The sequence below is a fragment of the Hemibagrus wyckioides genome, unplaced genomic scaffold (genome assembly GCF_019097595.1).
Source record: "Hemibagrus wyckioides isolate EC202008001 unplaced genomic scaffold, SWU_Hwy_1.0 Contig35, whole genome shotgun sequence".
Lineage (NCBI taxonomy): Eukaryota > Metazoa > Chordata > Actinopteri > Siluriformes > Bagridae > Hemibagrus > Hemibagrus wyckioides.
Genome location: NW_026690797.1, coordinates 86,546 through 113,207, shown reverse-complemented (window position 1 = coordinate 113,207; position 26,662 = coordinate 86,546). Strand labels below are relative to the sequence as shown.

The 26,662-nt window shown below is 38.9% G+C and overlaps 1 protein-coding gene, 3 non-coding genes and 2 pseudogenes across 4 annotated transcripts; 1 reads left to right on the top strand and 5 right to left on the bottom strand.

Annotated features, from left to right (window-relative positions):
- Positions 1-4,505: 4,505 nt before the first annotated feature.
- Positions 4,506-4,614, bottom strand: LOC131350442 (5S ribosomal RNA; annotated as a pseudogene).
- A 1,410-nt stretch (positions 4,615-6,024) lies between these two features.
- On the bottom strand, positions 6,025-6,143 carry LOC131350376 (5S ribosomal RNA). The gene has a single exon (XR_009204191.1). It is a non-coding gene; the product is annotated as a 5S ribosomal RNA (ribosomal RNA).
- Positions 6,144-7,528: 1,385 nt separating this feature from the next.
- Positions 7,529-7,647, bottom strand: LOC131350405 (5S ribosomal RNA). Its single transcript, XR_009204218.1, has one exon. It is a non-coding gene; the product is annotated as a 5S ribosomal RNA (ribosomal RNA).
- A 1,268-nt stretch (positions 7,648-8,915) lies between these two features.
- LOC131350377 (5S ribosomal RNA) lies at positions 8,916-9,034 on the bottom strand. Its single transcript, XR_009204192.1, has one exon. It is a non-coding gene; the product is annotated as a 5S ribosomal RNA (ribosomal RNA).
- Positions 9,035-13,627: 4,593 nt separating this feature from the next.
- On the top strand, positions 13,628-13,746 carry LOC131350443 (5S ribosomal RNA; annotated as a pseudogene).
- Positions 13,747-20,131: 6,385 nt separating this feature from the next.
- Positions 20,132-25,676, bottom strand: LOC131350349 (uncharacterized). The gene is made up of 17 exons (XM_058385475.1): positions 25,540-25,676; positions 25,268-25,406; positions 25,067-25,129; positions 24,814-24,925; positions 24,596-24,698; positions 24,410-24,512; positions 24,174-24,314; positions 23,922-24,093; positions 23,479-23,573; positions 23,312-23,362; positions 22,785-23,163; positions 22,520-22,696; positions 22,270-22,379; positions 21,782-21,821; positions 21,491-21,661; positions 20,414-20,800; positions 20,132-20,322 (listed from the first exon to the last, which is right to left on the bottom strand). Exons 1-17 carry the CDS (start codon positions 25,674-25,676, stop codon positions 20,132-20,134), a joined length of 2,571 nt encoding a protein of 856 aa, XP_058241458.1.
- Positions 25,677-26,662: the final 986 nt, after the last annotated feature.

Sequence of the window (26,662 nt, the reverse complement as noted above, 5' to 3'; positions counted from 1 at the left end):
TTGTGGGTTTAAAATACTCTGTTAAAAATCCATTACATTTCACACATGTTAAAACATCAAAATAAAGGATTTTTATCCATCTTCTAAAATTATTTCCAAAACCAAATTCTCTCAGTATGTTATGCATATATTAGTATGTTCAACCCTGTCAAAGGCCTTTTCTAGATCAAGGCTTATTAGGTATCCCCCGCTCCCTTTTTCTTTCATATATGTTATTGTATCTATTATACTGCAAAGTGTGTCAGCTATGTCCCTTCCTTGTACTGCATATGCTTGTGTAGTGGTTATAATTTGGGGTAATACATATTTCAGTCTGTTTGCTAAAATCTTTGTTAGAATTTTAAAATCATTGTTTAGCATTGATATTGGTCTATAATTTTTAAGATCAGCTATCTTTCCTTTTTTCTTATATATTAATTTGATCATGCCAGTTTTCATTGTTTCACTTAATTCTTTCTTGTTATATACTTCTTCATAAATTAATTTTAATATTGGTACCAACTGTTGCTTGAATTATTTATGAAATTCATTTGTTAGTCCATCTGTCCCTGGACGTTTCCCTGTATTCAGTTGACTTATAGCTATATCTATTTCCTCTTCACTTATTTCTTGATCACACATTTCTTTGTTCTCTTCTGTTACTTTTGTTTTAATGTGTCTCAATAAAAATTCTTCATCTTCTTGATTTATTCCTCTACTTGTAAACATATCCTCATAGTATTCTTTCACTATTTTCAGAACATTTTCTTTCCCTCTCTCTTCTTCACCTTTTTTGTTTAGCACCTCTTTGATCACATTTGCTTTTTGTCTGTTTTTCTCCAGGTTAAAAAAAAAGTTGTACTCTTTTCCCCTTCTACCGCATATCTTACTTTACTTCTCAGTATTAATCCTCTACACTTTTCTTCTTCTATTTGCTTTATCTTGTCTTCTAGTACTATTATTTTCCCCATTGTTCCCTCATTTCCAGTTTCCTCTAATTCTTTTAATTCCTTCTCTAGCTCTTTCCTTACTTCTTTTTCCTCTCGTCTTTTAATTTTTTGTGTACGTGTACTATGTTCTATAGAATATTTTTTAATTTCATATTTTACGTTATCCCACCATATTCTTTTGTCTTCCAAGAACAATTTATTTTTCAAATTCCATTTAATTAAGTCTTTTATTCTCTCACAATATACTCTGTCATTTAAAATACTTGTGTTGAGAACCCACATTCCTGGGCCTCTCTCTACTTCATCAAAATCCAATTCCATGAATAAATAATTATGATCACTGAATCCTGCTTCTTTATAAAATACATTCCTTGTTATGTTTTCTACCTTCTTTGTACAGAGGACTAGGTCTATCCGACATTGTTTAATTAAACCTTGCACTTTTTGTCTTCTCGAGTATTCCCTTTTCGTTCTATTTCGTTCCCTCCATACATCAACAAATTTAAACTGTTCCATTAATGTCTTCAACTCATCTCGCCCTTTATCTGTTTTAAAAACCATAGCGTTTCCAATATCTAATTTAGATAGCGCTATATTGAAATCGCCGATTAAAATAACATTCTTCCACCCATCAATTGTTGTCATTATTTTCCTAAAGAAACTGACCTTTTCTTTTTCTTCATTAGGTGCATGTATGTTGTACAGAATTATTTTATTATCATTTTGTGTTAGGTCTATTGCTATACCTTTCCCCACATCGTCATTAAAAATTACTCTTTCTTTTTCGCATATGTTCCTTTTAATTAACACCGCCACCCCTCTTCCTTGTTTTTCCTTCCCGTTATTGCAATGTATATTTCCATCCCATATGTTTCTACATTTTTTAACACTTTCTTCATCCCAATATGTCTCCTGTAAGCACACTATTTCAGCTGTTCCAGCATTTGTTATTATTGTGTGAAATTTCTGTATATTATTTAAACCTCTTACATTGATAGATACTATTTTAAATGTCATTATTTGTATTACGGTATACAAAAAAAGCGTTCCATCAGTAGTCTTTAACTTACAATGCAGTAGTCATTATTCCAACATTTCTTCCGTTAGCCCATCAAACGTGCCAGTCCTTAGATTCTTTTTTAGTCCTTTCATTAGTTCCCTTCTTTCTCTCTGTTTTTCTATAACTTTTTGTATATTGAGTGTCGTTATTCTTTTTCTCCTTCTACTCTCCAGTCTGTCGTCTTCCGCACATCCGTCTCCAAGTTTTCTTCCCCAATTAGTTCCGCGTCGTTCTGTACTCGTCGTCCGTCCATTGTTATCCAGTGTTCCTCTTACTTTTACCATTTTTAATTCCAGATCTGTATCCTCGTCCATTGCCGATTCCTTTTCTATGTCGTCATCTTTCGTTTCTGTAGATATTCGCTGCTCCGACCTGTTGCTCTGCCACTCGGTCATTGCCTTTCCCTGTGTCCGTCACCCGGCTTTGCAGATGTTCCGACTCAGTATCTTCAGTATCTTCAGTATATCTCAGTATCAAGTCTTCACCTGCCGATCATGTATGATTCTGACATATTGTGGACCCTCTGCTGTGATGAATTTAGTGCTGTATGGCAAGGACACGATTTCCTTTGGGAATCGCACCTTTACATATCTTGTCCCGTCGGTTATATCTGTTCCTGGGTAATATCTCCTTCTAATTGGATGTAGGGGTGTGACACCCCACAGTCTGAGTTTTTCTGTTATAATGCTGTCTGATAAATAAACAGGCAGATACAGAAATGACACGACGATGTCATTATTTTCAAGCAGTCTGGTTTCACAATGCGTTCCACTGATTAAAATTCCATCTTCTACTAGTTTCATTGACTCATTATCGGCAAATGTTAACACGTATTCCGCCTGTTGTCGTGGTCTTAAAGCAAGTAATTTTACATGTCCAACTATTTCAACGACCGTCTTCAAAATATCAGTTGCTTTCAGTCCTTTAATTTTCTCAGTTTCAAGTATTATTGTGTATTCTTTGAATTATCTATCGTATTCAGCCATTGTCTTTGTTATTGTAGCAAAGACTATCCAACAAACTACCAAAATAATAACAAAAAAAACCGCCTCCCCAGGTAGTCAAACTGCTGGGGAGCAAGAAAGAAAAAAATACACTATAACCAAATTTAGTAAAAAATGAATTAGAACAAAAAATAAAAGAAATAAAGCAAACACTATGGGAGAGCATGTCTCTCCCCACTGTAGCCAAACCAACTTCCTCTGCGCACTAGAGGGCGTTCTCAGGGTGGTATGACCGTAAGCGGGAGAGCAGTTTCAATAAGGGCTCTTTATAGTGTACGATGTAGATGACTCCGTTTCTTTTCTTCGCTTTTTTTTATTTTAAAGTCACTCATTCGCGTCTCAGTTTGCTGTTGGGTGGAGAGAACAACCGCTTCATCCATATCAAACTTTCTGTATCACCACCTACAACCCACACGCGCCTCTCCACCTCTTGGGATTACTAACACTTAATGACATCTTACTCTGCTAAATTTGACAAAATATTTAAACAGGCACGTTGCACGCTGCATCTTAGCTTCATGCTTTATTTTCATGCCACATCAATAAAACACTTGACATACAGCAGATTGCTGCGAGAGAAAGTAAGGTGTCTTTGAACAGGCTATTACCACTTCATCCACAAATACTTTTCTTGCTTCAATTATTACTTCGTTAAAAACCATTCACAGCAACAATTTAAATGCCGCAACAACTACAAGAGCCACATGTCTGCTCTCTTCTTCTTTGTTCAGGAGTTGGACGCATTACCGCCACCAGCTGAACTGGAGAGTGGGGCCGGCTTCCAACGCGAGCGAGTGAGAGAGCGCGTGAGTGCGTGCGCTCTCTCTCTCTCTCTCTCTCTGCGTTTACAGCATTTGCTAGACGAGTCTATAAAAGGGGATTTTACACAAGTGCTTGAATTGGAAACTTCAGAACATATCTAGAAATAAAGAACACTGTACACAATCTGAACAAACCTGCAACATCCAATTGTTTGTTGGAGCATCTAAGACGCTCATGTTATAAGTGCAAAAACTACTACTTCGACTGTTACGGACAGGAATCATAGTAGTAGAAGTAGCAGTAGTAAGAAAAATAATTAAAAATAATAACGAAATACACGAATAAAAGAATAATCACGAGATTGGTATCATCAAGAAATGTGACTATGATATCTGCTACGTGAAGTCCGTCCATTCTAGAAACATACACCCTCCGAAATAAATAACTTTATGTAAAAAAAAGTTTCTTTATAAGAAAATAGAAAAATAATTGTATTTTAAAGGAATATGCGAGTGATTGTTTGAATGAATGAATGAATGAATGAATGAATGAATGAATGAATGAAGTGGAAAATAAATAAGGTAGGGATAATTCTGTGATTTGAGCATGAATTTGTGTCGAGGTGATTGATTGCTTGTTGATTTTGTCACATGTGTCTCTGTGTGTGATCTCTGTGTAGTAATAAATGAATGCAAGTTGAAGGTGTTTGTGAGTTTGACAAGTTGCAGTAGAGACTTTTGAGGGTGAAAAAGCTTACAGCACCTGGTATTCCCAGTAGGTCTCCCATCCAAGTACTAACCAGGCCCGACCTTTCTTAGCGTCCGAGATCGGGCGTTCTCAGGGTGGTATGGCCGTAAGCGCGAGAGCGTTTTCAATAAGGGCTCTTTATAGTGTACGATGTAGATGACTCCGTTTCTTTTCTTTTCTATTTTTATTTTATTTATTTTAAAGTCACTCATTCGCGTCTCAGTTTGCTGTTGGGTGGAGAGAACAACCGCTTCATCCATATCAAACTATCTTTCTCACCACCTGCAACCCACACGCGCCTCTCCACCTCTTGGGATTACTAACACTTAATGACATCTTACTCTGCTTAATTTGACAAAATATTTAAACAGGCACGTTGCACGCTGCATCTTAGCTTCTTGCTTTATTTTCATGCCACATCAATAAAACACTTGACATAAGACAGCAGATTGCTGCGAGAGAAAGTAAGGTGTCTTTGAACAGGCTTTTACCACTTCATCCACAAATACTTTTCTTGCTTCAATTATTACTTCGTTAAAAACAATTCAGAGCAACAATTTAAATGCCGCAACAACTACAAGAGCCACATGTCTGCTCTCTTCATCTTTGTTCAGGAGTTGGACGCATTACCGCCACCAGCTGAACTGGAGAGTGGGGCCGGCATCCAACGCGAGCGAGTGAGAGAGCGCGTGAGTGCGTGCGCTCTCTTCTCTCTCTCTCTCTCTCTCTCTCTCTCTCTCTCTCTCTCTCTCTCTCTCTCTCTCTCTCTCTCTGCGTTAACAGCATTTGCTAGACGAGTCTATCAAAGGGGATTTTACACAAGTGCTTGAATTGGAAACTTCAGAACATATCTAGAAATAAAGAACACTGTACACAATCTGAACAAACCTGCAACATCCAATTGTTTGTTGGAGCATCTAAGACGCTCATGTGATAAGTGCAAATGCTACTACTACGACTGTTACGGACAGGAATCATAGTAGTAGTAGTAGCAGTAGTAAGAAAAATAATTAAAAATAATAACGAAATACGCGAATAAAAGAATAATCACGAGATTGGTATCATCAAGAAATGTGACTATGATATCTGCTACGTGAAGTCCGTCCATTCTAGAAACATGCACCCTCCGAAATAAATAACTTTATGTAAAAAAAAGTGACTATGATATCTGCTACGTGAAGTCCGTCCATTCTAGAAACATACAGCCTCCGAAATAAATAACTTTATGTAAAAAAAAGTTTCTTTATAAGAAAATAGAATAATAATTGTAGTTTAAAGGAATATACGAGTGATTGTTTGAATGAATGAATGAATGAATGAATGAATGAATGAATGAAGTGGAAAATAAATGAGGTAGGGATAATTCTGTGATTTGAGCATGAATTTGTGTCGAGGTGATTGATTGCTTGTTGATTTTGTCACATGTGTCTCTGTGTGTGATCACTGTGTAGTAATAAATGAATGCAAGTTGAAGGTGTTTTTGAGTTTGAAAAGTTGCAGTAGAGACTTTTGACGGTGAAAAAGCTTACAGCACCTGGTATTCCCAGGCGGTCTCCCATGCAAGTACTAACCAGGCCCGACCCTGCTTAGCTTCCGAGATCGGACGAGATCGGGCGTTCTCAGGGTGGTATGGCCATAAGCGAGAGCGCACTTTCAATAAGGGCTCTTTATAGTGTACGATGTAGATGACTCCGTTTCTTTTCTTTTCTTTTTTCATTTGATTTATTTTAAAGTCACTCATTCGCGTCTCAGTTTGCTGTTGGGTGGAGAGAACAACCGCTTCATCCATATCAAACTTTCTGTCTCACCACCTGCAACCCACACGCGCCTCTCCACCTCTTGGGATTACTAACACTTAATGACATCTTACTCTGCTTAATTTGACAAAATATTTAAACAGGCACGTTGCACGCTGCATCTTAGCTTCATGCTTTATTTTCATGCCACATCAATTAAACACTTGACATACAGCAGATTGCTGCGAGAGAAAGTAAGGTGTCTTTGAACAGGCTATTACCACTTCATCCACAAATACTTTTCTTGCTTCAATTATTACTTCGTTAAAAACAATTCAGAGCAACAATTTAAATGCCACAACAACTACAAGAGCCACATGTCTGCTCTCTTCTTCTTTGTTCAGGAGTTGGACGCATTACCGCCACCAGCTGAACTGGAGAGTGGGGCCGGCATCCAACGCGAGCGAGTGAGAGAGCGCGTGAGTGCGTGCGCTCTCTTCTCTCTCTCTCTCTCTGTCTCTCTCTCTCTCTCTCTCTCTCTCTCTGCGTTTACAGCATTTTCTAGACGAGTCTATCAAAGGGGATTTTACACAACTCCTTGAATTGGAAACTTCAGAACATATCTAGAAATAAAGAACACTGTAAACAATCTGAACAAACCTGCAACATCCAATTGTTTGTTGGAGCATCTAAGACGCTCATGTTATAAGTGCAAATGCTACTACTACGACTGTTACGGACAGGAATCATAGTAGTAGTAGTAGCAGTAGTAAGAAAAATAATTAAAAATAATAACGAAATACACGAATAAAAGAATAATCACGAGATTGGTATCATCAAGAAATGTGACTATGATATCTGCTACGTGAAGTCCGTCCATTCTAGAAACATACACCCTCCGAAATAAATAACTTTATGTAAAAAAAAAGTCACTATGATATCTGCTACGTGAAGTCCGTCCATTCTAGAAACATACACTCTCCGAAATAAATAACTTTATGTAAAAAAAAGTTTCTAAATTAGAAAATAGAATAATAATTGTAGTTTAATGGAATATGCGAGTGATTGTTTGAATGAATGAATGAATGAATGAATTAATGAATGAATGAATGAATGAAGTGGAAAATAAATAAGGTAGGGATAATTCTGTGATTTGAGCATGAATTTGTGTCGAGGTGACTGATTGCTTGTTGATTTTGTCACATGTGTCTCTGTGTAGTAATAAATGAATGCAAGTTGAAGGTGTTTTTGAGTTTGAAAAGTTGCAGTAGAGACTTTTGACGGTGAAAAAGCTTACAGCACCTGGTATTTCCAGGCAGTCTCCCATCAAGGTACTAACCAGGCCCGACCCTGCTTAGTTTTCGAGATCGGACGAGATCGGGCGTTCTCAGGGTGGTATGGCCGTAAGCGAGAGAGCACTTTCAATAAGGGCTCTTTATAGTGTACGATGTAGATGACTCCGTTTCTTTTCTTTTCTTTTTTCATTTCATTTATTTTCAAGTCACTCATTCGCGTCTCAGTTTGCTGTTGGGTGGAGAGAACAACCGCTTCATCCATATCAAACTTTCTGTCTCACCACCTGCAACCCACACGCGCCTCTCCACCTCTTGCGATTACTAACACTTAATGACATCTTACTCTGCTTAATTTGACAAAATGTTTAAACAGGCACGTTGCACGCTGCATCTTAGCTTCTTGCTTTATTTTCATGCCACATCAATAAAACACTTGACCTAAGACAGTAGATTGCTGCGAGAGAAAGTAAGGAGTCTTTGAACAGGCTATTACCACTTCATCCACAAATACTTTTCTTGCTTCAATTATTACTTCGTTAGAAACAATTTAAATGCCGCAACAACTACAAGAGCCACATGTCTGCTCTCTTCTTCTTTGTTCAGGAGTTGGACGCATTACCGCCACCAGCTGAACTGGAGAGAGGGGCCGGGTTCCAACGCGAGCGAGTGAGAGAGCGCGTGAGTGCGTGCGCTCTCTCTCTCTCTCTCTCTCTCTGCGTTTAAAGCATTTGCTAGACGAGTCTTTCAACGGGGATTTTACACAAGTGCTTGAATTGGAAACTTCAGAACATATCTAGAAATAAAGAACACTGTACACAATCTGAACAAACCTGCAACATCCAATTGATTGTTGGAGCATCTAAGACGCTCATGTTATAAGTGCAAATGCTACAACTACGACTGTTACGGACAGGAATCATAGTAGTAGTAGTAGCAGTAGTAAGAAAAATAATAAAAAATAATAAAGAAATACACTAATAAAAGAATAATCACGAGATTGGTATCATCAAGAAATGTGACTATGATATCTGCTACGTGAAGTCCGTCCATTCTAGAAACATACACCCTCCGAAATAAATAACTTTATGTAAAAAAAAGTTTCTTTATAAGAAAATAGAATAATAATTGTAGTTTAAAGGAATATACGAGTGATTGTTTGAATGAATGAATGAATGAATGAATGAATGAATGAATGAAGTGGAAAATAAATGAGGTAGGGATAATTCTGTGATTTGAGCATGAATTTGTGTCGAGGTGATTGATTGCTTGTTGATTTTGTCAGATGTGTCTCTGTGTGTGATCTCTGTGTAGTAATAAATGAATGCAAGTTGAAGGTGTTTTTGAGTTTGAAAAGTTGCAGTAGAGACTTTTGACGGTGAAAAAGCTTACAGCACCTGGTATTCCCAGGCGGTCTCCCATGCAAGTACTAACCAGGCCCGACCCTGCTTAGCTTCCGAGATCGGACGAGATCGGGCGTTCTCAGGGTGGTAAGGCCGTAAGCGAGAGAACGCTTTCAATAAGGGCTCTTTATAGTGTACGATGTAGATGACTCCGTTTCTTTTCTTTTCTTTTTTCATTTAATTTATTTTAAAGTCACTCATTCGCGTCTCAGTTTGCTGTTGGGTGGAGAGAACAACCGCTTCATCCATATCAAACTATCTTTCTCACCACCTGCAACCCACACGCGCCTCTCCACCTCTTGGGATTACTAACACTTAATGACATCTTACTCTGCTTAATTTCACAAAATATTTAAACAGGCACGTTGCACGCTGCATCTCAGCTTCTTGCTTTATTTTCATGCCACATCAATAAAACACTTGACATAAGACAGCAGATTGCTGCGAGAGAAAGTAAGGTGTCTTTGAACAGGCTATTACCACTTCATCCACAAATACTTTTCTTGCTTCAATTATTACTTCGTTAAAAACAATTCAGAGCAACAATTTAAATGCCGCAACAACTACAAGAGCCACATGTCTGCTCTGTTCTTCCTTGTTCAGGACTTACGGACGGGAATCATAGTAGTAGTAGTAGCAGTAGTAAGAAAAATAATTAAAAATAATGACGAAATACACGAATAAAAGAATAATCACGAGATTGGTATCATCAAGAAATGTGACTATGATATCTGCTACGTGAAGTCCGTCCATTCTAGAAACATACACCCTCCGAAAAAATAACGTTGAAAAAAAAAAAGTTTCTTAATAAGAAAATAGAGTAATAATTGTTTTTTAATGGAATATGCGCGATTCGTCACTCCAGAGAACGCGTCTCCACTGCTCTAGAGTCCAGTGGCGGCGTGCTTTACACCACTGCATCCGACGCTTTGCATTGCACTTGGTGATGTATGGCTTGGATGCAGCTGCTCGGCCATGGAAACCCATTCCATGAAGCTCTCTGCGCACTGTTCTTGAGCTAATCTGAAGGCCACATGAAGTTTGGAGGTCTGTAGCGATTGACTCTGCAGAAAGTTGGCGACCTCTTCGCACTATGCGCCTCAGCATCCGCTGACCCCGCTCCGTCAGTTTACGTGGCCTACCACTTCGTGGCTGAGTTGCTGTCGTTCCCAAACACTTCCACGTTCTTATAATACAGCTGACAGTTGACTGTGGAATATTTAGGAGCGAGGAAATTTCACGACTGGATTTGTTGCACAGGTGCCATCCTATCACAGTTCCACGCTGGAATTCACTGAGCTCCTGAGAGCGACCCATTCTTTCACAAATGTTTGTAAAAACAGTCTGCATGCCTAGGTGCTTGATTTTATACACCTGTGGCCATGGAAGTGATTGGAACACCTGATTCTGATTATTTGAATGGGTGAGCAAATACTTTTGGCAATATAGTGTATATATATATATATAAATAAAGAGATAAATGTATAAATGTAAGTCGATCTGGATAAGAGCATCTGCCAAATGCCATTAATAATGTAAATGGTGCTTGATTTTATACACCTGTGGCCATGGAAGTGATTGGAACACCTGATTCTGATTATTTGGATGGATGAGCGAATACTTTTGGCAATATAGTGTGTGTATATATATATATATATATATATATATATATATATATATATATATATATATACACTCACTCTCCCTCCTCTGAACATGTCCAAACCATCTTAATCTGCCCTCCCTAACTTTGTCCCCCAAACGTCCAACATGTGCTGTCCTTCTGATGTATTCGTTCCAACCAGTAACATAACATTTTAATATATTACATTAAAATATAACATTTTATTAATGAGTTCAAGAAGCTTTAAGTGCCTTCGGCGTGAAGGTGCAGCGTCTATATATTGCTGTGTTCCGTTATGTGACACATCCTCAAGCTTTAATTCTGTGCCCTTTAATCAAAGCATTAAGGACTAGACAAGACACTTTCTGTAGGGGATGGATTCATTTCAATTTATTTGTAGATAATGTAAATATGTTGAGTAATTGTAAACAATTTTATTAATGTGTCTGTAAATAAATAACTTTGATACAGCGTTTCTGTCAACATGTAAATATAAATGACTTTACATGTTTACAGAAACACAATTAAAGTTATATATATTTACATGGTTACAGAAACACTATTAGTAATATAATTCACTTTGTGTTTACTCTTATCTCTGTATTAACCCAGACTCATAATCAGAGTCCTGTATCACCATGTCCACAGGCTCAGGTCAGTCATATACAGGGTCAGGGGCAGCAGGATCAGAGACGGACATTCACTGATCAGAACATGGCCAAGTGCATGCTGGTGCTGTACTGAAGCATAGATTCCCCGTGCAATATTTTCAAGATGACCGTTAATAATAGCTAGATTTGCAGTTTTATATGAGTATATGAAAGTCTGCTGTATTACTTTTTATGACACTTATAGCTCTTTACCTGATAGTTTCAGGATGCAGACTGTCTGTGGAAAAAGAAGACTAAACACTGCATCCAGAAACCAGGAAAGATAAAAGCTTTAGTCTGAATGTTCAGGACTGCCATTACAGTAGCGTTCTTGTTGATAAAAGATGTACGTTTGATTTGTTTGATTTGGTTTTAAAGTATTTGACTCTGCACTTCTGTTTCTGCCCATTGCAGTAGTGTCTTGCTGCAGTTTTTATAATTCTGTGTCCAGGGCTGTTACTGCTAGTTCTGGCCTATATTGAAAAAAAGAAAGAAAGAAAGTTTTATTAAAGTAGTGACTGTTAATGTTGTATATTAATGCCAGAGAGAGGGAGAGATGTTTATTCATATTATAACAATGGCTTCTTGTCAGAGTCAAAAATCTGTCAACTGAAAATAAGTCTTTAAATTAGAAATTATTTCTAGACTCTTTATTTCTGTCTGTGTGCTAGAGATAGATCAACATCATTATGGAGTTGCATGCCACCTTAAAAGCTGCAGAAGGATTTAGGGTTATTAGACGTAAGCATTGTAGAGTGATACTATAAATGTAATTAAAACAGATTTATTCCACAATTTGCCTCACACAGTTTAAAACTAATTCGGGATGGGGAGTCTGGTTCAATGTCTGTCCTAAACTGTGACCACAGCATCCACTCAGTCTTTGTAAGCACAACCCCAACACTCTGCTCCTCTAGGAAGAAAGCACCATGTCCTCCACACCTGCACAAAACAACTGGAACATTTAAGGACCATTTTAGACATATTACAACTAATTCCTTGGGCAATTAAGGCATCTAACTAACGTATACATTGATATGGATTACATGTAGCTGTGTGTAGTCGCCCATCTTCTCACTTACTCAAGACAGGTTCAAACACTAACCGGCAGAGTCAGTGACGTCACTTTACTGATTGGCTAGAGAAGGGCAGTAGGTTGAGAAGCAGTGGACCAATGCAGACTTTTATCCCGCCACTTAATCTGCATAAAACTCAGAAAAGTGAAGCGTGAATAAACAGAAAATTTAATGACAAGCAAAAAGTAGCAGAAAGAACAAACATCCGTGTAAAGTAAGCAAAAAAAATGTCTGTTTTTAATATTTTTTCTTCTTTTTTTGTTTGTTTTATTTTTTAAATTCTGTTTTCAATTCTGTGATTTGCGTGTTTTATTTTTTTATGTGTATTTTTTTTCACGAGGTATGGAAGTATAATAGTGCCAAAATTCCTGAAAGCAAAATAGCATATTGAATCACATGAACTGAATAAAAACTTGTCAATTTGCAATTTGATCTGAATGAAAAAAATCCTTACAGGATTTACAGGAAATTCAGGTATTAAAATTCAGGTTGAAAAAAATTCAGGTCTTAACATCCGGGCTATTACAGGAAGAGCAATGGATTGCCGATTTCTCGGCCCGTGTCGCAGTGCACTTTAAAGTGTACATCCTGCTCCCTGTGTAGTTCACTTCGCGGGGAATCACTTTGCTGATAATTAACCTGCAGCTTTTTAAAGTGTTTTTAAGTAAGCTAAACTAACAAAAAATAAGTAAAGCCAAAAAGTAACTGAGGTCCAATCATTTATTTTATAGTAACAGTGTACCAAAACATTTGGAACATTAACAAGTAGTTTCTTTAAGGATGATGGGAAAACTAGAGAAAACTGCTGTCAGCAGAGCTGTGACATCCATGATGTCCTGACAAATATTAACAACATAGTGTGCTTTCTGTGCCTTTGTGTGCAGTGCAAAGAAAAAAAGGCATGCGGCTCTCGTAGTTTTAGCGGCTTTTAAATTGTTGATCTGAATTGTTTTTAACGCAAAAAATTGAAGCAAGCAAAGTATTTGTGGATGAAGTGGTAATAGTCTGTTCTCAGTCACCTTTCTTTCTCTTTCTTTATCTTATGTGTTATTTAAAGTGGTTTTTAAGAAGTCGTATATGTGGCATTAAAATAAAGCAAGAAGCTGAGATACAACGTGCCTGTTTAAATATTTGGAGAAATTAAGCGGAGTAACATGACATTAAGTGGTAGGAATCCCAAGAGGTGAAGAGCCATGTGTTTGTGTGTGTGTTGCAGGAGGTGAGACAGAAATGTTAGTTTAGATGAAGAGGTTGTTCTCTCTGTACAACAGCAAATTAGGAAGTGAGAGAAAGGTGTTGTCTACGTCATACACTATAAAGAGCCGGTAGTGCGGGTCATCTCTCGCTTACAGCCACACCACCCTGAGAACGCCTGATCTCGTCTGATCTCAGAAGCTATGCAGGGTTTGACCTGGTTAGAAGTTGGAGGGTAGACCTCCTGGGAATACCAGGTGCTGTAAGCTTTTTCACCCCCACCTTTACAAGTAATATGAAGCAGGTAATAGCATGACACCAGGTGGATGTATTAACAGCTATAGATAATTGATCAGGTTTAACTGTATAAGGACATTTTTATTTCCACTTTAGGGTTCTTTGCACTGATGAGCACAATAATGAGTTTGAGGTGTTGACTTGGCCCCCAAATTCCTCAGATCTCAGTCCAATCCTGCATCTGTGGGATGTGCTGGACAAACAAGTCCAATTAATGGAGGTCCCACCTTGCAACTTACAGGACTTTAAGGATCTGCTGCTAACATCTTAGGGCCAGATACCACAGCACACCTTCAGAGATCTAGTGGAGTCCCTGCCTCGTTGGGTCAGGGCTGTTTTAGCAGCAAAAGGGGGATCAACCCAATATTAGGCAGGTGGTCATAATGTTATGTCTGATTGGTGCCAGAATAAATGAAGTAGCTACCAGAATAAATTTTTGGATTATTGGAAGTGTAAGGATCTGAGCAAATTGACATGGGCCAGATTGTAATGGTTAGATGACTTGGTCAGAGCATCTCCAGAAGGTGTTGATTTGGCCTTCAAATTCCCCAGATCTCAATCCAACAGACCATCTGTGGGCTGTGCTAGACAAACAAGTCTGATTCATTGAGGTCCCACCTCCCAGCTTACAAGACTTGAAGGATCTGCTGCTAATATCTTGGTGCCAGATGCCACAGCACACCTTCAGAGGTGTTGTGGAGTCCATGGCTCGAGGGGTCAGAGCTGTTTTTGGTGGAGGATCTACAGAGTATTACGCCTGTGTTTTTTATGTTGAAGCTGATTGCTGTATGCATGATAAATATGTGTATAAATAATATGTCATGACAAATTTATAACCTCATGAAAAAGCTAAATAAACCATAGGTAATTTCCTGCTTGCTGTTGACCACATTCACAAAAGATGCCTTGGTGAAAATATTATAATTATGAGGTGAAAACACATGTAATTATAACATGAACTCTTTAGAAGCTAGGAGAGATTTCCAAATAATAATAATAATAATAATAATAATAATAATAATAATAATAATAATAATAATAATAATAATAATAATAATAATAATTCCCCTACTATGAATGTGCCACCTACAGCAGACAGTAAGGTTTAAGGAGTAATTTTGCATCAGTAAAAACTTCAGCTCTATACACAGAAAATCACAGATTGTTGGTTTCTACAATTACAATCTATAATCAGACTTTTCTACAGGCTGGCTCTCTTAAATTTGTGTAGGCTATAAAAATCTGAATTTTGTTATTTTTCATTTTTCACATTTTAGTGAATAACTCACAGTTTCAGTCATTCTTTAAAAAGGATTATTATATATTTACATTAATGAGAAATTCATTTTGTGTGTTTGGGTTGCTTTTTAAAGGAACACTGTATATTAATGAATAGAAATGATCAGAATGAGGCTTCAATAGATGCTAATAAAATATTTTTATTGACTTCATCTATATAGACACTACACTAAAAGAAAAAACTATTTACAGATATAGAACTATTTACAGATGATATATAAGATAAGAGGGATATCTACAAAGAGGGATGAGGGGGTAATTGGGGTGGTGGGATTGATATGGGAAAAGATACAAATTCTATACAGGCTAAAGATGATGTCCTTAAGTCCTGCAGACCTGTTAAAAAAGAAAAGACAGATTTAAATACAGTGTTAGCTAAAATATAACAAAATTTATTTATACCTACCTGTGGAGAAAATATCTAAAAAGTTGAAATGGAGCTGCAGAAAGAAAAAAAATTACATTACATATATATTACTTTACATGTGGCAGATCTTTGATATTTTAACTAATATATATATACAGTAATATGTTTAATATATGTATGTATAATATGTATGCATGATTTTATGCAATGTCCCGGACTTGGTTTCTGTTCCTCAGAGACGGACGCGAGTACGGTGTTTGACGCTGTCTGCGGGAAGAGTAACAGAAAACAATGCGCTGCTGTCGGTGGCAATAAACACTTGGTGCAGGAGCACATGGTGCATATGCAAATTGTCCATAAGCACTTGGTGGATAAGCACTTGGTGCATAAACAAGTGGTCCAGAAGCAAATGGTCCATAAGCATTTGGTGGAAAAGCAAATGGTCCATAAGCGCTTGGTGGATTAGCGCTTGGTGCATAAGCACTTGGTGGAATAACATGTGGCTCATATGCACTTGGTGGATATGAAAGACACTTTTCTAAAAGACACTTTTCTCTTTGTACAGTCTGCCAATCAGGCAATCAGCCATAAGGGAAGCAATTGAATGAACGGAGGTGTATGAATTTGCATTTTGCATCTCAGCATTTTGAGATATTACAACAAATCTGAGAAAAATGATAGTGAAGATTAAAAATTAGTGACTAAATTTCTGTCTCTGTTTACATCACTGCCCACACAGCCTGCCGCCATCTGATCAACTGGCGCTTGGAGCAAGATCCCACCAAAAGACCAAGCCTGAAGCAGATCAGTAAACATGGGTGGTTCACAGAAGCCCTTCAGGTTAGCCAGGTAAAACATCAGATCTAATTAAAATGAACTAACACAGAATATGATCCAGATCACATGGATTGTACTAGAACCCTACTGCATTCTTCCACAATAAAGTATTATGTAATTTTATTTTCATGACAATTGAACAAGAAATCAGATAAGGAAACATTATCTTCTACAATACTCTATATTAATTTAAACATGTTTTTATTCCACAGATGATGAATTGGCCGTGTTGGATCAGACCATCAGCACCCAACAAATTCTAATTACTAATTATAATTACAAATAAATTATAATTCCTGTAAATATATTCTTGTAAATAAATTTGAATTCCTGTAAATATATTCCTGTAAATGAATTTGAATATCTGTAAATAAATTCCTGTAAATAAATTAGGAACCTTATACCTGAGTGGCTGCTGTTTGCTTTCATTCAATATCATCATATTTATGATCTTCTGCTTGGAGCCGTCTGCATTTATGACTCAACGTCTGCTGCTGTGGATGAACACACATGGATAGCTTAAAAATCTGCACTTCCCATCAACAGTTCATGCCCAAATCTCACCGTTGCTTCAGTCGATGATCTTATATGAATATAATGTAGACTTGAATTTAAAACCTTCTGCTGTAATCATGAAAACTGAGCTCATCCTGAGATTCTTATTCACAATATACTCATACTGCAAATCCTTTTAAATATACATAGAACTGTTTATATTATTCAATTGTATATGTTTCATTATATACTGTATCATATACATTGATCAGGCATAACATTATGACCACCTGCTTAATATTGTGTTGGTCCCCCTTTTGCTGCCAAAACAGCCCTGACCTATCGAGGCATGGACTCCACTAGATCCCTGAAGGTATGCTGTGGTATCTGGCACCAAGATGTTAGCAGCAGATCCTTAAAGTCCTGTAAGTTGCAAGGTGAGGCCTCCATGGATCGGACTTGTTTGTCCAGCACATCCCACAGATGCTGGACTGGATTGAGATCTGGGGAATTTGGAGGCCAGGTCAACACCTCAAACTCATTTTTGTGCTCATCAAACCATTCCTGAACCATTTGGGCTTTGTCGCACGGTGCATTATGTCGGAGAAAATTATATGCTTAGCTTTAAAATAGCAATACCCTGCTTATCAGTAGTGTTTACCTATCCAAAATATTTAGCTATTGACTAGTAGCTGGCTTTGATTAATGCAAATTTATAATAATCATGTATAACCTTTATAATAATCATGCAAAACCATTAATATTAGTATACTGGTGTAATAACCACACTGAGACAGGAAGAAGGAAAGAGAAATTTATTGAAACATTAGGAGTTACAGCTCAGTCAGTCAGCCTATCCAGTGGGATCAGTGGGACCGGAGGGTCAGCTGTAGAAGAAGGGACGTCAGGTTCCTGAGGAGAAGTGGGAGAGTAATCAGTGGGAGAAACTGGAGGCGAATAGACAGGAGAAGATTGGGGAATATTGTGAATACTGTAAAGCAAAGACACAAAGCCAGGAGAATGTTGGGGAACATCAGGAGAGTTAGGAGGTGAAGAAGAGTCAGAGGAAGAATCATCAGAAGAGATCTCAATAGTCTGGATGCCTTGAGAGGTAGCGCGTGTCCAATGCCAGTAGAGGGTCTGAGTAGACTGATCACAGGTTTTGGGGTGAAATTGGGTGCTCTGATCGAGACAGAGGGCATCTCTCACGATATAGTGAGTAAGGTGAGAGGACTCGGGGATGGAGGTGTCAGATAGGTGTTCCAGGAAACCAGTAAGCTCAATAGCCAGGCAAGACAGCCGATATTGGCGACAGCGTCACAGAGCACCCCTGGGACTTCTTCGGAAGATAGCACGGCAGGCTGACTGAGCTAGAAGGAAAAATAGGGATGAGTGAGGTGCATATCGTGTGACTATGTAATCTTAAATAAAGCTTAGCAGACAATAAGAGTGAAACGCTTAAAAGCTCAAGGCCCAGGATATGCACTAAGGCAAGAGGAAACAGTGTGTGCGGTGAGCCAGGTTACTGTGACAGGACAGTGGTAGGCTGTTAGGGCAGTGTGACTTGGTCTATGGTAGTGAAGAGCATTGGCGGGAAGGATATGAGACAGCATAATGGCAAGGCTTACTTAAAAAATAGAAACGCATCTAACTTAGATCAAGCAGATAAAGAAATGTCAATATGACACAGAGGAGAGGTCAGGGTACTTACACATAGTTGTGGAAGGCAGCGTGTGAGGTCGGGATGATCCGAGGAAGCAGCTTGGGAGGTTGTGGTCAAATGAAGTTGATAAGGAAGCAGCGCTTATAAGTAAGTGCAATTTTTTCTTGAAAATTGCTGACTTAGCCTGAAAACAAGGGAAACTTGAGAGGAGGAAAAATTGACATCATCAAGGGGAGGATGATATTAATTTAGGGGCGGTATCGGTACAAGTAGGAAAATAATGGGAAATGGCAAAAGTATGTAAATTAAGGAAGGAGGGACTAAAGTAGCCATACATTGAAAATAATGGGAAATTGCTGGAAATATTTAAATATTGGGGTATAAGTAGTATAAGTAGAGGGGAATTTCTCAGGGATTTTAAAAACCAGCTGCTCTCTTCATAAATGCATGTTGTTGACTGCATGGCTGAATAAAGAAACCTGCTTCTTCTCATCTGCTGACTGAGATCTCCTTTATTTTGGCTAAGTTTTTATAGTTTATTGAGTTCATTGGGTAAGATTATGGAAAGCTAAGAGAAATAGACACAATCTAAAAATTCCACCCGGTGATATGTCCACTCGGAGGGGGCTCTGAGTTCCGACAATTACCCTGCTGAAAGAGGCCACGGTCATCAGGGAATACCGTTTCCATGAAAGGGTGTACATGGTCTGCAACAATGCTTAGGTAGGTGGAACGTGTCAACATCCACATGGATGGCAGGACCCAAGGTTTCCCAGCAGAACATTGCCCAAAGCATGACACTGCCTCAAATCCTTACACAGGTCCATTTTTCCTGCTTCTAACACATCAACTTTGAGGACAAAATGTTCACTTACTGCCTAATATATCCCACCCACTAACAGTTGAGTGAATTGTACTCAAAGCATTAAATTTTAAATGTTCTAATATAAGATACACAAATTTGTATGGTCCTATCAAGCTGACAAACACATGAACATGATGAATAGGACATGTGACTTTGCATGCTTAAATGATGTACAGCTGTTATCACTTAGGGTGTACTCACTTTTGTTGCTTTTGTTATATATATTTATTTGTTACACCAAGATGCAAAGATGCAGCATTAAGGGAGATGACACGGCGGAAACATAATTTAAACATAATATTTATTATAACAAAAATTAAGCAAAACATAATCAGGACATCAGTAGGTAACTTGAATCAAAATGCAAAGGAATACAAAACATAACATAACGCCACAAAATTGGAGCGCAGCTCTGGCAAACTGCCCAAGAAACAGCGGAGATTTCAGGCAATTCTGACAATACTGACTGACCACAAGAACTCTCTCAGTGCAGTACGATCATGTGACAGTCACGTGACTAGCCGATGCTTAAGTATTCACTATTTCAGGCTAGTTAAGCAATGACAGCAAATGGCTTTTGCTTGAAAAGAAAAAGAAAAAAGAACCTTCACCAGATTTAAACCATTCATGGTTTAGGATGTCTTCAAATGCGGGCCGACATTCAGGTTCCAAGTCCAGGCACCAATTTATCAGATTGTGGCAACCTGTGTGCAGTGATGAGATATTATAGCTAGTGCTTTGACATTTAGATAGATATTAATATTATTCAAAAATCAATTCATCTTGTAATGCCAGTTTCACAAACTTCAGCAGTTCTAAATGGTGATGCTTCTACATTTCCTCACCTTCAGACACGCCGGGAGCGAAGTACATCTTCCTGTAAAAGATGTCATCCTCATTATGGAAGGGCATGTGTCCGCAGACCAGGTAAAAAAGGAGAACTCCCAGACTCCAAATGGTGGCAGGATATCCGAAATACTCTCCATCGCACACCCACTCAGGTGGAGAGATACTCCAAGTTCCTGAGCAAAAAAGAGAGAAGGAGCACCGTCAGCACTGTGGAAACTTCACTTCGTTCTCTTTGATTCTGTCTCCTACCTATTATGCACTTACCTTCATATTCTGTGTAGGGCGTGTCAGAGAGCAGAGCTCCACAGCCAAAGTCGATTAACTTCACATCCAGCGTGTCAGGGTTGATGAGAAGGTTCTCCGCCTTGATGTCACCATGGAAAACACCGGCTTGACAACAGTGACAAGCGGCTTTAACCACCTGGCTCATGATTTTCTGAGCCAGTGCTTCTGACAATCTGCCGTCGTGATGTTTAAGGAACTGCTGGAGGTCCATGCATGGGCTGGGTCGCTCCAGGACCAAGATGTAGCAATCGGACATCTCGAACCATTCAATCAACTCCAGCACATTGTCACAAGGAAGCGGCTTGGAGACCTTTTTCATTAGTGCAACTTCCAGGGGAAGGCTGCTTGTTTCTCCAGGCTGAAATACGAACAGATACAGTTAGTCCTGGACTGGAGCGAATTCTTCTAATCTACTGAATCAGAGATGATACAATACGAAGGTATGAACTGGTAATGATTCAGATATCTATTATGGATGATAGGGAATACAATCTGAATGTGAACTCTAAGTTGAAGGTAAGTAGTTTAGGATTATTTTAGTAGGACTGAGTAAACGGACACATCATTTGGTCTATCAGGTGGGTGTTATTTATTATTGGTCCCCACATATTTCAGTGCAACCTGTTCAGACATAAAGAAACATGCACATTCTTATTGTAAAACATGAACAGAACATATACAATTCATAATTTCTACAGAGTTGTGATCAGAAATAAAATGAATCTATTCCAATAGGCTTCAGACTGGCTTAGCCTCATACTCCCATTTTGCCAACAGTTTGCTGCAATTCTCACTTTGCAGATGATTGACACTAAATAATGCGGTTTCTTTACGTTGACTGAACACACAACTGAATCAGACCAATTTTCAGCATTTGCTGAAGATTAAACATTTAAATACGTCACAGTGGTATCAGTTACATAGTTCAGTTACTAAACAGTTCCCTGCAAAATCTATGATTTTTTAACTCGGCTGTTCTGACATAGTGTGTTTTATTTTTGCCCCAGACAATCAGGCAAGTGTTATTGTTTAACCCTGGGATTGTCCCTCAGGGACATCGATCATTTTTCAAACGCTTAACAATGGTTACTAAGTGCAAATGGACTGTAGATGTCATGCACAGTCTAATGACCTGCTTGCCATCAGCATTACGGATTCCCGCACGGACTGTCCCGAAGCCTCCTTCACCCAGCATCTCTCCCGGGGTGTACAACGACTCAAACACCTCTGTTAAACAAACAGACCATCATTCAAATCAAGCTGAAATAAGAAAATCTGCAGAAAAGTTATACATTCACTAGCAACACATTACAGCAACATTTTTGGAAATGGTGGATTCTAACATACCCCATGGCGTGATGATGTTCTCAGGAAGAGGACACAGGTTCTGTACCAGAAAAAAATATTGTACATACTTAATTCACACGTCATAAATCATACTGGATATGCCTAATATTTGACTGCATGTAATGCAAACACATCTTCAGAAATGAATTAAACAGAAACAGCCTTCACTTTCCTAGAATAGAAGAGTGAAATGAACGTGTTCTACATATTTCTTAGCGTTATTTTTGAGCTGAACATTTCTATAGCCACAGATTACTTTGTGTGTTAATGGGTTGTTAGCTTTACTTCTAGATGATCTCATTGAAAACTATTTTATCAAGGATAATCTCTTTTATTTTGAGCCTCTATGTGATTAGATTTGTGTAATCTCATATAATCAGGTAAGCACACCAATCTCTGTTACTGAGCAGTACAAGCCATGTAATCTGGACTAGTATAGCATGTTTCTGCTCGATATATTACAGTCTAATCTCTTCTCACTGACTCACCTTGACATTCTTCTTAGGTTCCTCAAACCACTGGTGGCTGAGGATTTGCTCGTACGTTGGGCGCCAGTGAGGATATAGCTCCAGACACCACTGGATCAGGTCACGGCAACCTGTGTGTAGTGATGAGAGAGACATTTAGTCAGACATTCTAGATTTTGGAAAATCAATTAATATGATTCATTTATTGTGAAAGGCAAGTTTTCCAACATTACTATACATATCTAAACTTGATGTGTTTGGACTTTCTCACCTTCGGACAGGTCGTTAGCAAAGTGCAAGTCCCGGGCAACGATGTCCTTCTCGCACCAGAAGGGCAGTTCTCCACATACCATGTCAAACAGTAGAACTCCCAGACTCCAGACGGTAGCATGATCACCCATATACTCGCCCTCACATATCCACTCAGGTGGGAAGTAAGCTCTAGTTCCTGAGTGAAAAAGACAGAAGGAGCAACATCACAAAAATGGTTGTCCACTGCATGTTTTTATTCTTTCCAAGACCTATGATGTGCTTACCTGCATAATATCTGTAGGGGGTGTCCTGCAGCAAATCACCACAGCCAAAGTCTATCAGCTTCAGCTGGTGTGTGTCGGTGTTGATGAGAATATTCTCCGGCTTGATGTCACGGTGCAGGACACCACATTCAGAGCAGTGGCGAGCGGCCTGAACCACCTGACGCATGATGTGTTTTGCCAGTGATTCAGACAGTCGCCCTTTGTGACCTTTTAGGAATTTTCGGAGGTCTGTGCAGGGGATTGGTCTCTCCAGGATCAAGATGAAGCAGTCCGACATCTCGAACCACTCGATCAGCTCCAAGACATTTTCATGGCAATATGGCTTGGACACCATTTGCATTAAAGCAACTTCCAGAGGAAGGCTGTTTGTCTCTCCAGGCTGAAATATAAACAGACACACTTAGCATGGGTGCGGCGTGATTAGGTCTAAATTATGGTAAACAGAAATGTTACAGTATAAAAGGCTTGGATTAGTAATTGACACATAATTCCACACATAACCTCAGAAGTAAAGGAAGTTTACTTACAATGGTGATGAAAGCTTCATTCATTTCCTTCCCCACGTATTTAATGGCAACCTGTTCGCATATACAACACATAATTACATTCTTATAGAAAACCTCACTAAGACATATAAGTTGTGATGAATTGTGTCGATTAGTGCAAATGAACTGTAGATGTGCAGTCCGCTTACCTGTTTTCCGTCAGCATTACGGACTCCTGCACAGACGCTCCCGAAGCCTCCTTCACCCAGCAGCTCTCCCGGAGTGTACAGGGACTCAAACACCTCTGTTAAACAAATATACAATCATTCAGTAACAAATAAGAAGTGTGTCGTCTTGAAAAATCAATCTGAAATCATCTTTTCTGCTACCTAAGTTCTGATCCCTTCTGTCTCTTACCCAAAGACTAACGTACACTTTATATAAATATGACCATATTAAATTCAAACCTTTTAATAAACCTTTTCAGGCAAAATATATGAAGCTGATTAGACTGTTTTGGCCCAGTGTAATGTGTTAAAGATCTGACAGACGTGTGCTAAAAATCTTTACCGGACTTTAAATCATTACTGTAAATTCTTTGCTGTGTGATTCTTTAGGTACAGTTTTATGTCCAAATGGTGGATGAACATACCCCATGGTGTAATGTGGCCTTCCTGACGTGGACGCTGGAGACTGAACATCTCACTAGTCATGAGGCCACGTCCGGAGTTCTTCAGCTTATACACTCCGTCCGCGTACAGCTGACGAAGGTTTACCAGCCACTCCGGTTCTTCTTCCTTCCCTTGGTGTAGCTTCTCAGACAGCTACGAGACAGACGGAAAATAAACCGACTAAATATTTTGTAAATAAAACCTTGGAATCATTTTACAAGTATCATATTTACCGCAATGGTCATTTTCATTGTGGTCTTGGTGATTTGCCGTGGTAAAGTAGCAATTGCTGTAGCGATGGCCTCGCAGTACTCGAGGGCTTGGTCGAAAAGGCCGAGCTCGGCTAACCTACTGGCGTGATAGCACTTGAAGATCTAAGACAGACAGAGTCATTCCATCTTAGCAAAAAGGTCCATGCTTAAATTTGATAAAAAGAATATTAAAAAGGAATAAAAAGAGAAATTCTAACTTGGAAATTTGGCTGGGGAAGCCCTGTGGTCAGCGAGCATATGTATTCATACACCTCCATTCGTTCAATTGCTTCCCTTATGGCTGATTGCCTGATTGGCAGACTGTACAAAGAGAAAAGTGTCTTAGTCAAGTCAGAAGAATAATCATACCCAAGCGCTCTCACACACGAACACACACACAATACCTGTTACAGCCAATGAGCTCAAAGCTGGGGCTCTGTAAAATCTGCAACTCCTCCGTTGCAGCTACGTAGCACAGCTGTGCAGCATAGGTCAGTCCTCTGGAGTCTGCAGATGAAAGACCAAACATGCATGTAAGGATTTGGGTCAGTGCAACAGTCCAGAGTTCATGATCCGATCACAACATGTGAAGTTCCTAGAATATTGTTTATGTTATCCATACCAAGGTCCTGTCCCATTTGAATCAGAGCATCCAATATCTCGTCTTCTGGGTCGGCAGAGCACAAAAGTTTCGCCAGAGAAAGACACCAGCTATCTTGGTTCTTAACCGCTCTCTGTAGATGGAATTGGCACATTAGACAGCAACAAATAAAGCAAAAACAACACAAAAAGTAGACAGATGGTGATGCTGATGCATTAATAAACAAAGGTATAGCTAATATAACATATTACAACATAACATGACAAGTTTATACCCTTTTCTTCAGAAGCCTGTAGTTCTTGAAAAGGACAGTTGCAGCATCTGCCAGCTCTGCTTTCTGTAAAAGAAACATGCTTAACTTCCATCACTACTCTAGACACAGTATATTTATTCATGCTGACAAATTTAGCTTATTAAATCTCTTGCTGCTTTTATTGTGAGTAATTTTGCTGTGAAAGTCAACTAAAACGCTTACTCCATTTTTGCTGCAACGCAGCTCCATCACCTTCCAGAAGAAATAGGTCTCCTTCTGGTCAGGTTCCTCCACCTTTTGTAGGCACTCCTGGGATTTCCTCTGGATAAAACGCATCACGTCCTCCATCTGGATCTTACTGCTGTAATGGATGGATACAGATTATTGAACATACACCTTGACCAGCTGATGATATGTTTCCAAACATTCCTGCTGAATGTTCAGTTTGTGTGTGTGTGTGTGTGTGTTATCTCAGAGGAGAAATAAGCACTCACCTCATCAGAGGACCCGGAAAAGAGATGTTCTCCCCATCAGACAGGTAGTTGCCATCACCTTGTAAGAGGTTGCTTTCTCTCTCATGATGAGGAATTTGAACAGCAGGGTTGCTCTGCATTTTCTTGTCCACTGTCATTTTTGTTAATTTTGTTATTAACTGTGGAACACCATAAATACATTTGGTTATTTATTTATTTGCTTTTTGTTTTTTATATAATTCAACTTGTGTTTTAATTATTTTGTCCACCTCTGGACAAATTCATCAGACTCGCAGACGATATTTGCTTTAAGTAATTGAAAAAAAAAATGATGTGCTGATTCATCAATTTTTTATAGTCAGATGTGAGTGAGGACATAAAAAGACTTTCTGATATGTAATTTCAATACAAAACAATTTCACTGAATAGCAGTTAGGGGATATACACTGATCAGGCATAACATTATGACCACTGACAGGTGAAGTGATTATCTCCTCATCATGGCTCCTGTTAGTGGGTGGGATATATTAGGCAGCACGTGAACATTCTGTCCTCAAAGTTGATGTGTTAGAAGCAGGAAAAATGGGCAAGCGTAAGGATTTGAGCGAGTTTGACAAGGGACAAATTGTTATGGCTAGACGACTGGATCAGAGTATCTCCAAAACTGTAGCTCTTGTGAGGTATTCCCGGTCTGCAGTGGTCAGTATCTATCAAAAGTAGTCCAAGGAAGGAACAGTGGTGAACCGGCAACAGGGTCAGGGGCGGCCAAGGCTCACTGATGCACGTGGGGAGCGAAGGCTGGCCCGTGTGATCCGATCCAACAGACGAGCTACTGTTGCTCAATTTCCTGAAGAAGTTAATGCTGGTTCTGATAGAAAGGTGTCAGAATACACAGTGCATCACAGTTTGTTGTGTACGGGGCTGCATAGCCACAGACCAGTCAGGGTGCCCATGCTGACTCCTGTATACAGCCAAAAGTGCCAACAATGGGCATATGAGCATCAGAACTGGACCAGGGAGCAATGAAAGAAGATGGCCTGGTCTGATGAATCACGTTTTCTTTTACATCACGTGGATGGCCGGGTGCGTGTGCATCACTTACCTGTTGAACACATGGCACCAAGATGCACTATGGGAAGAAGGC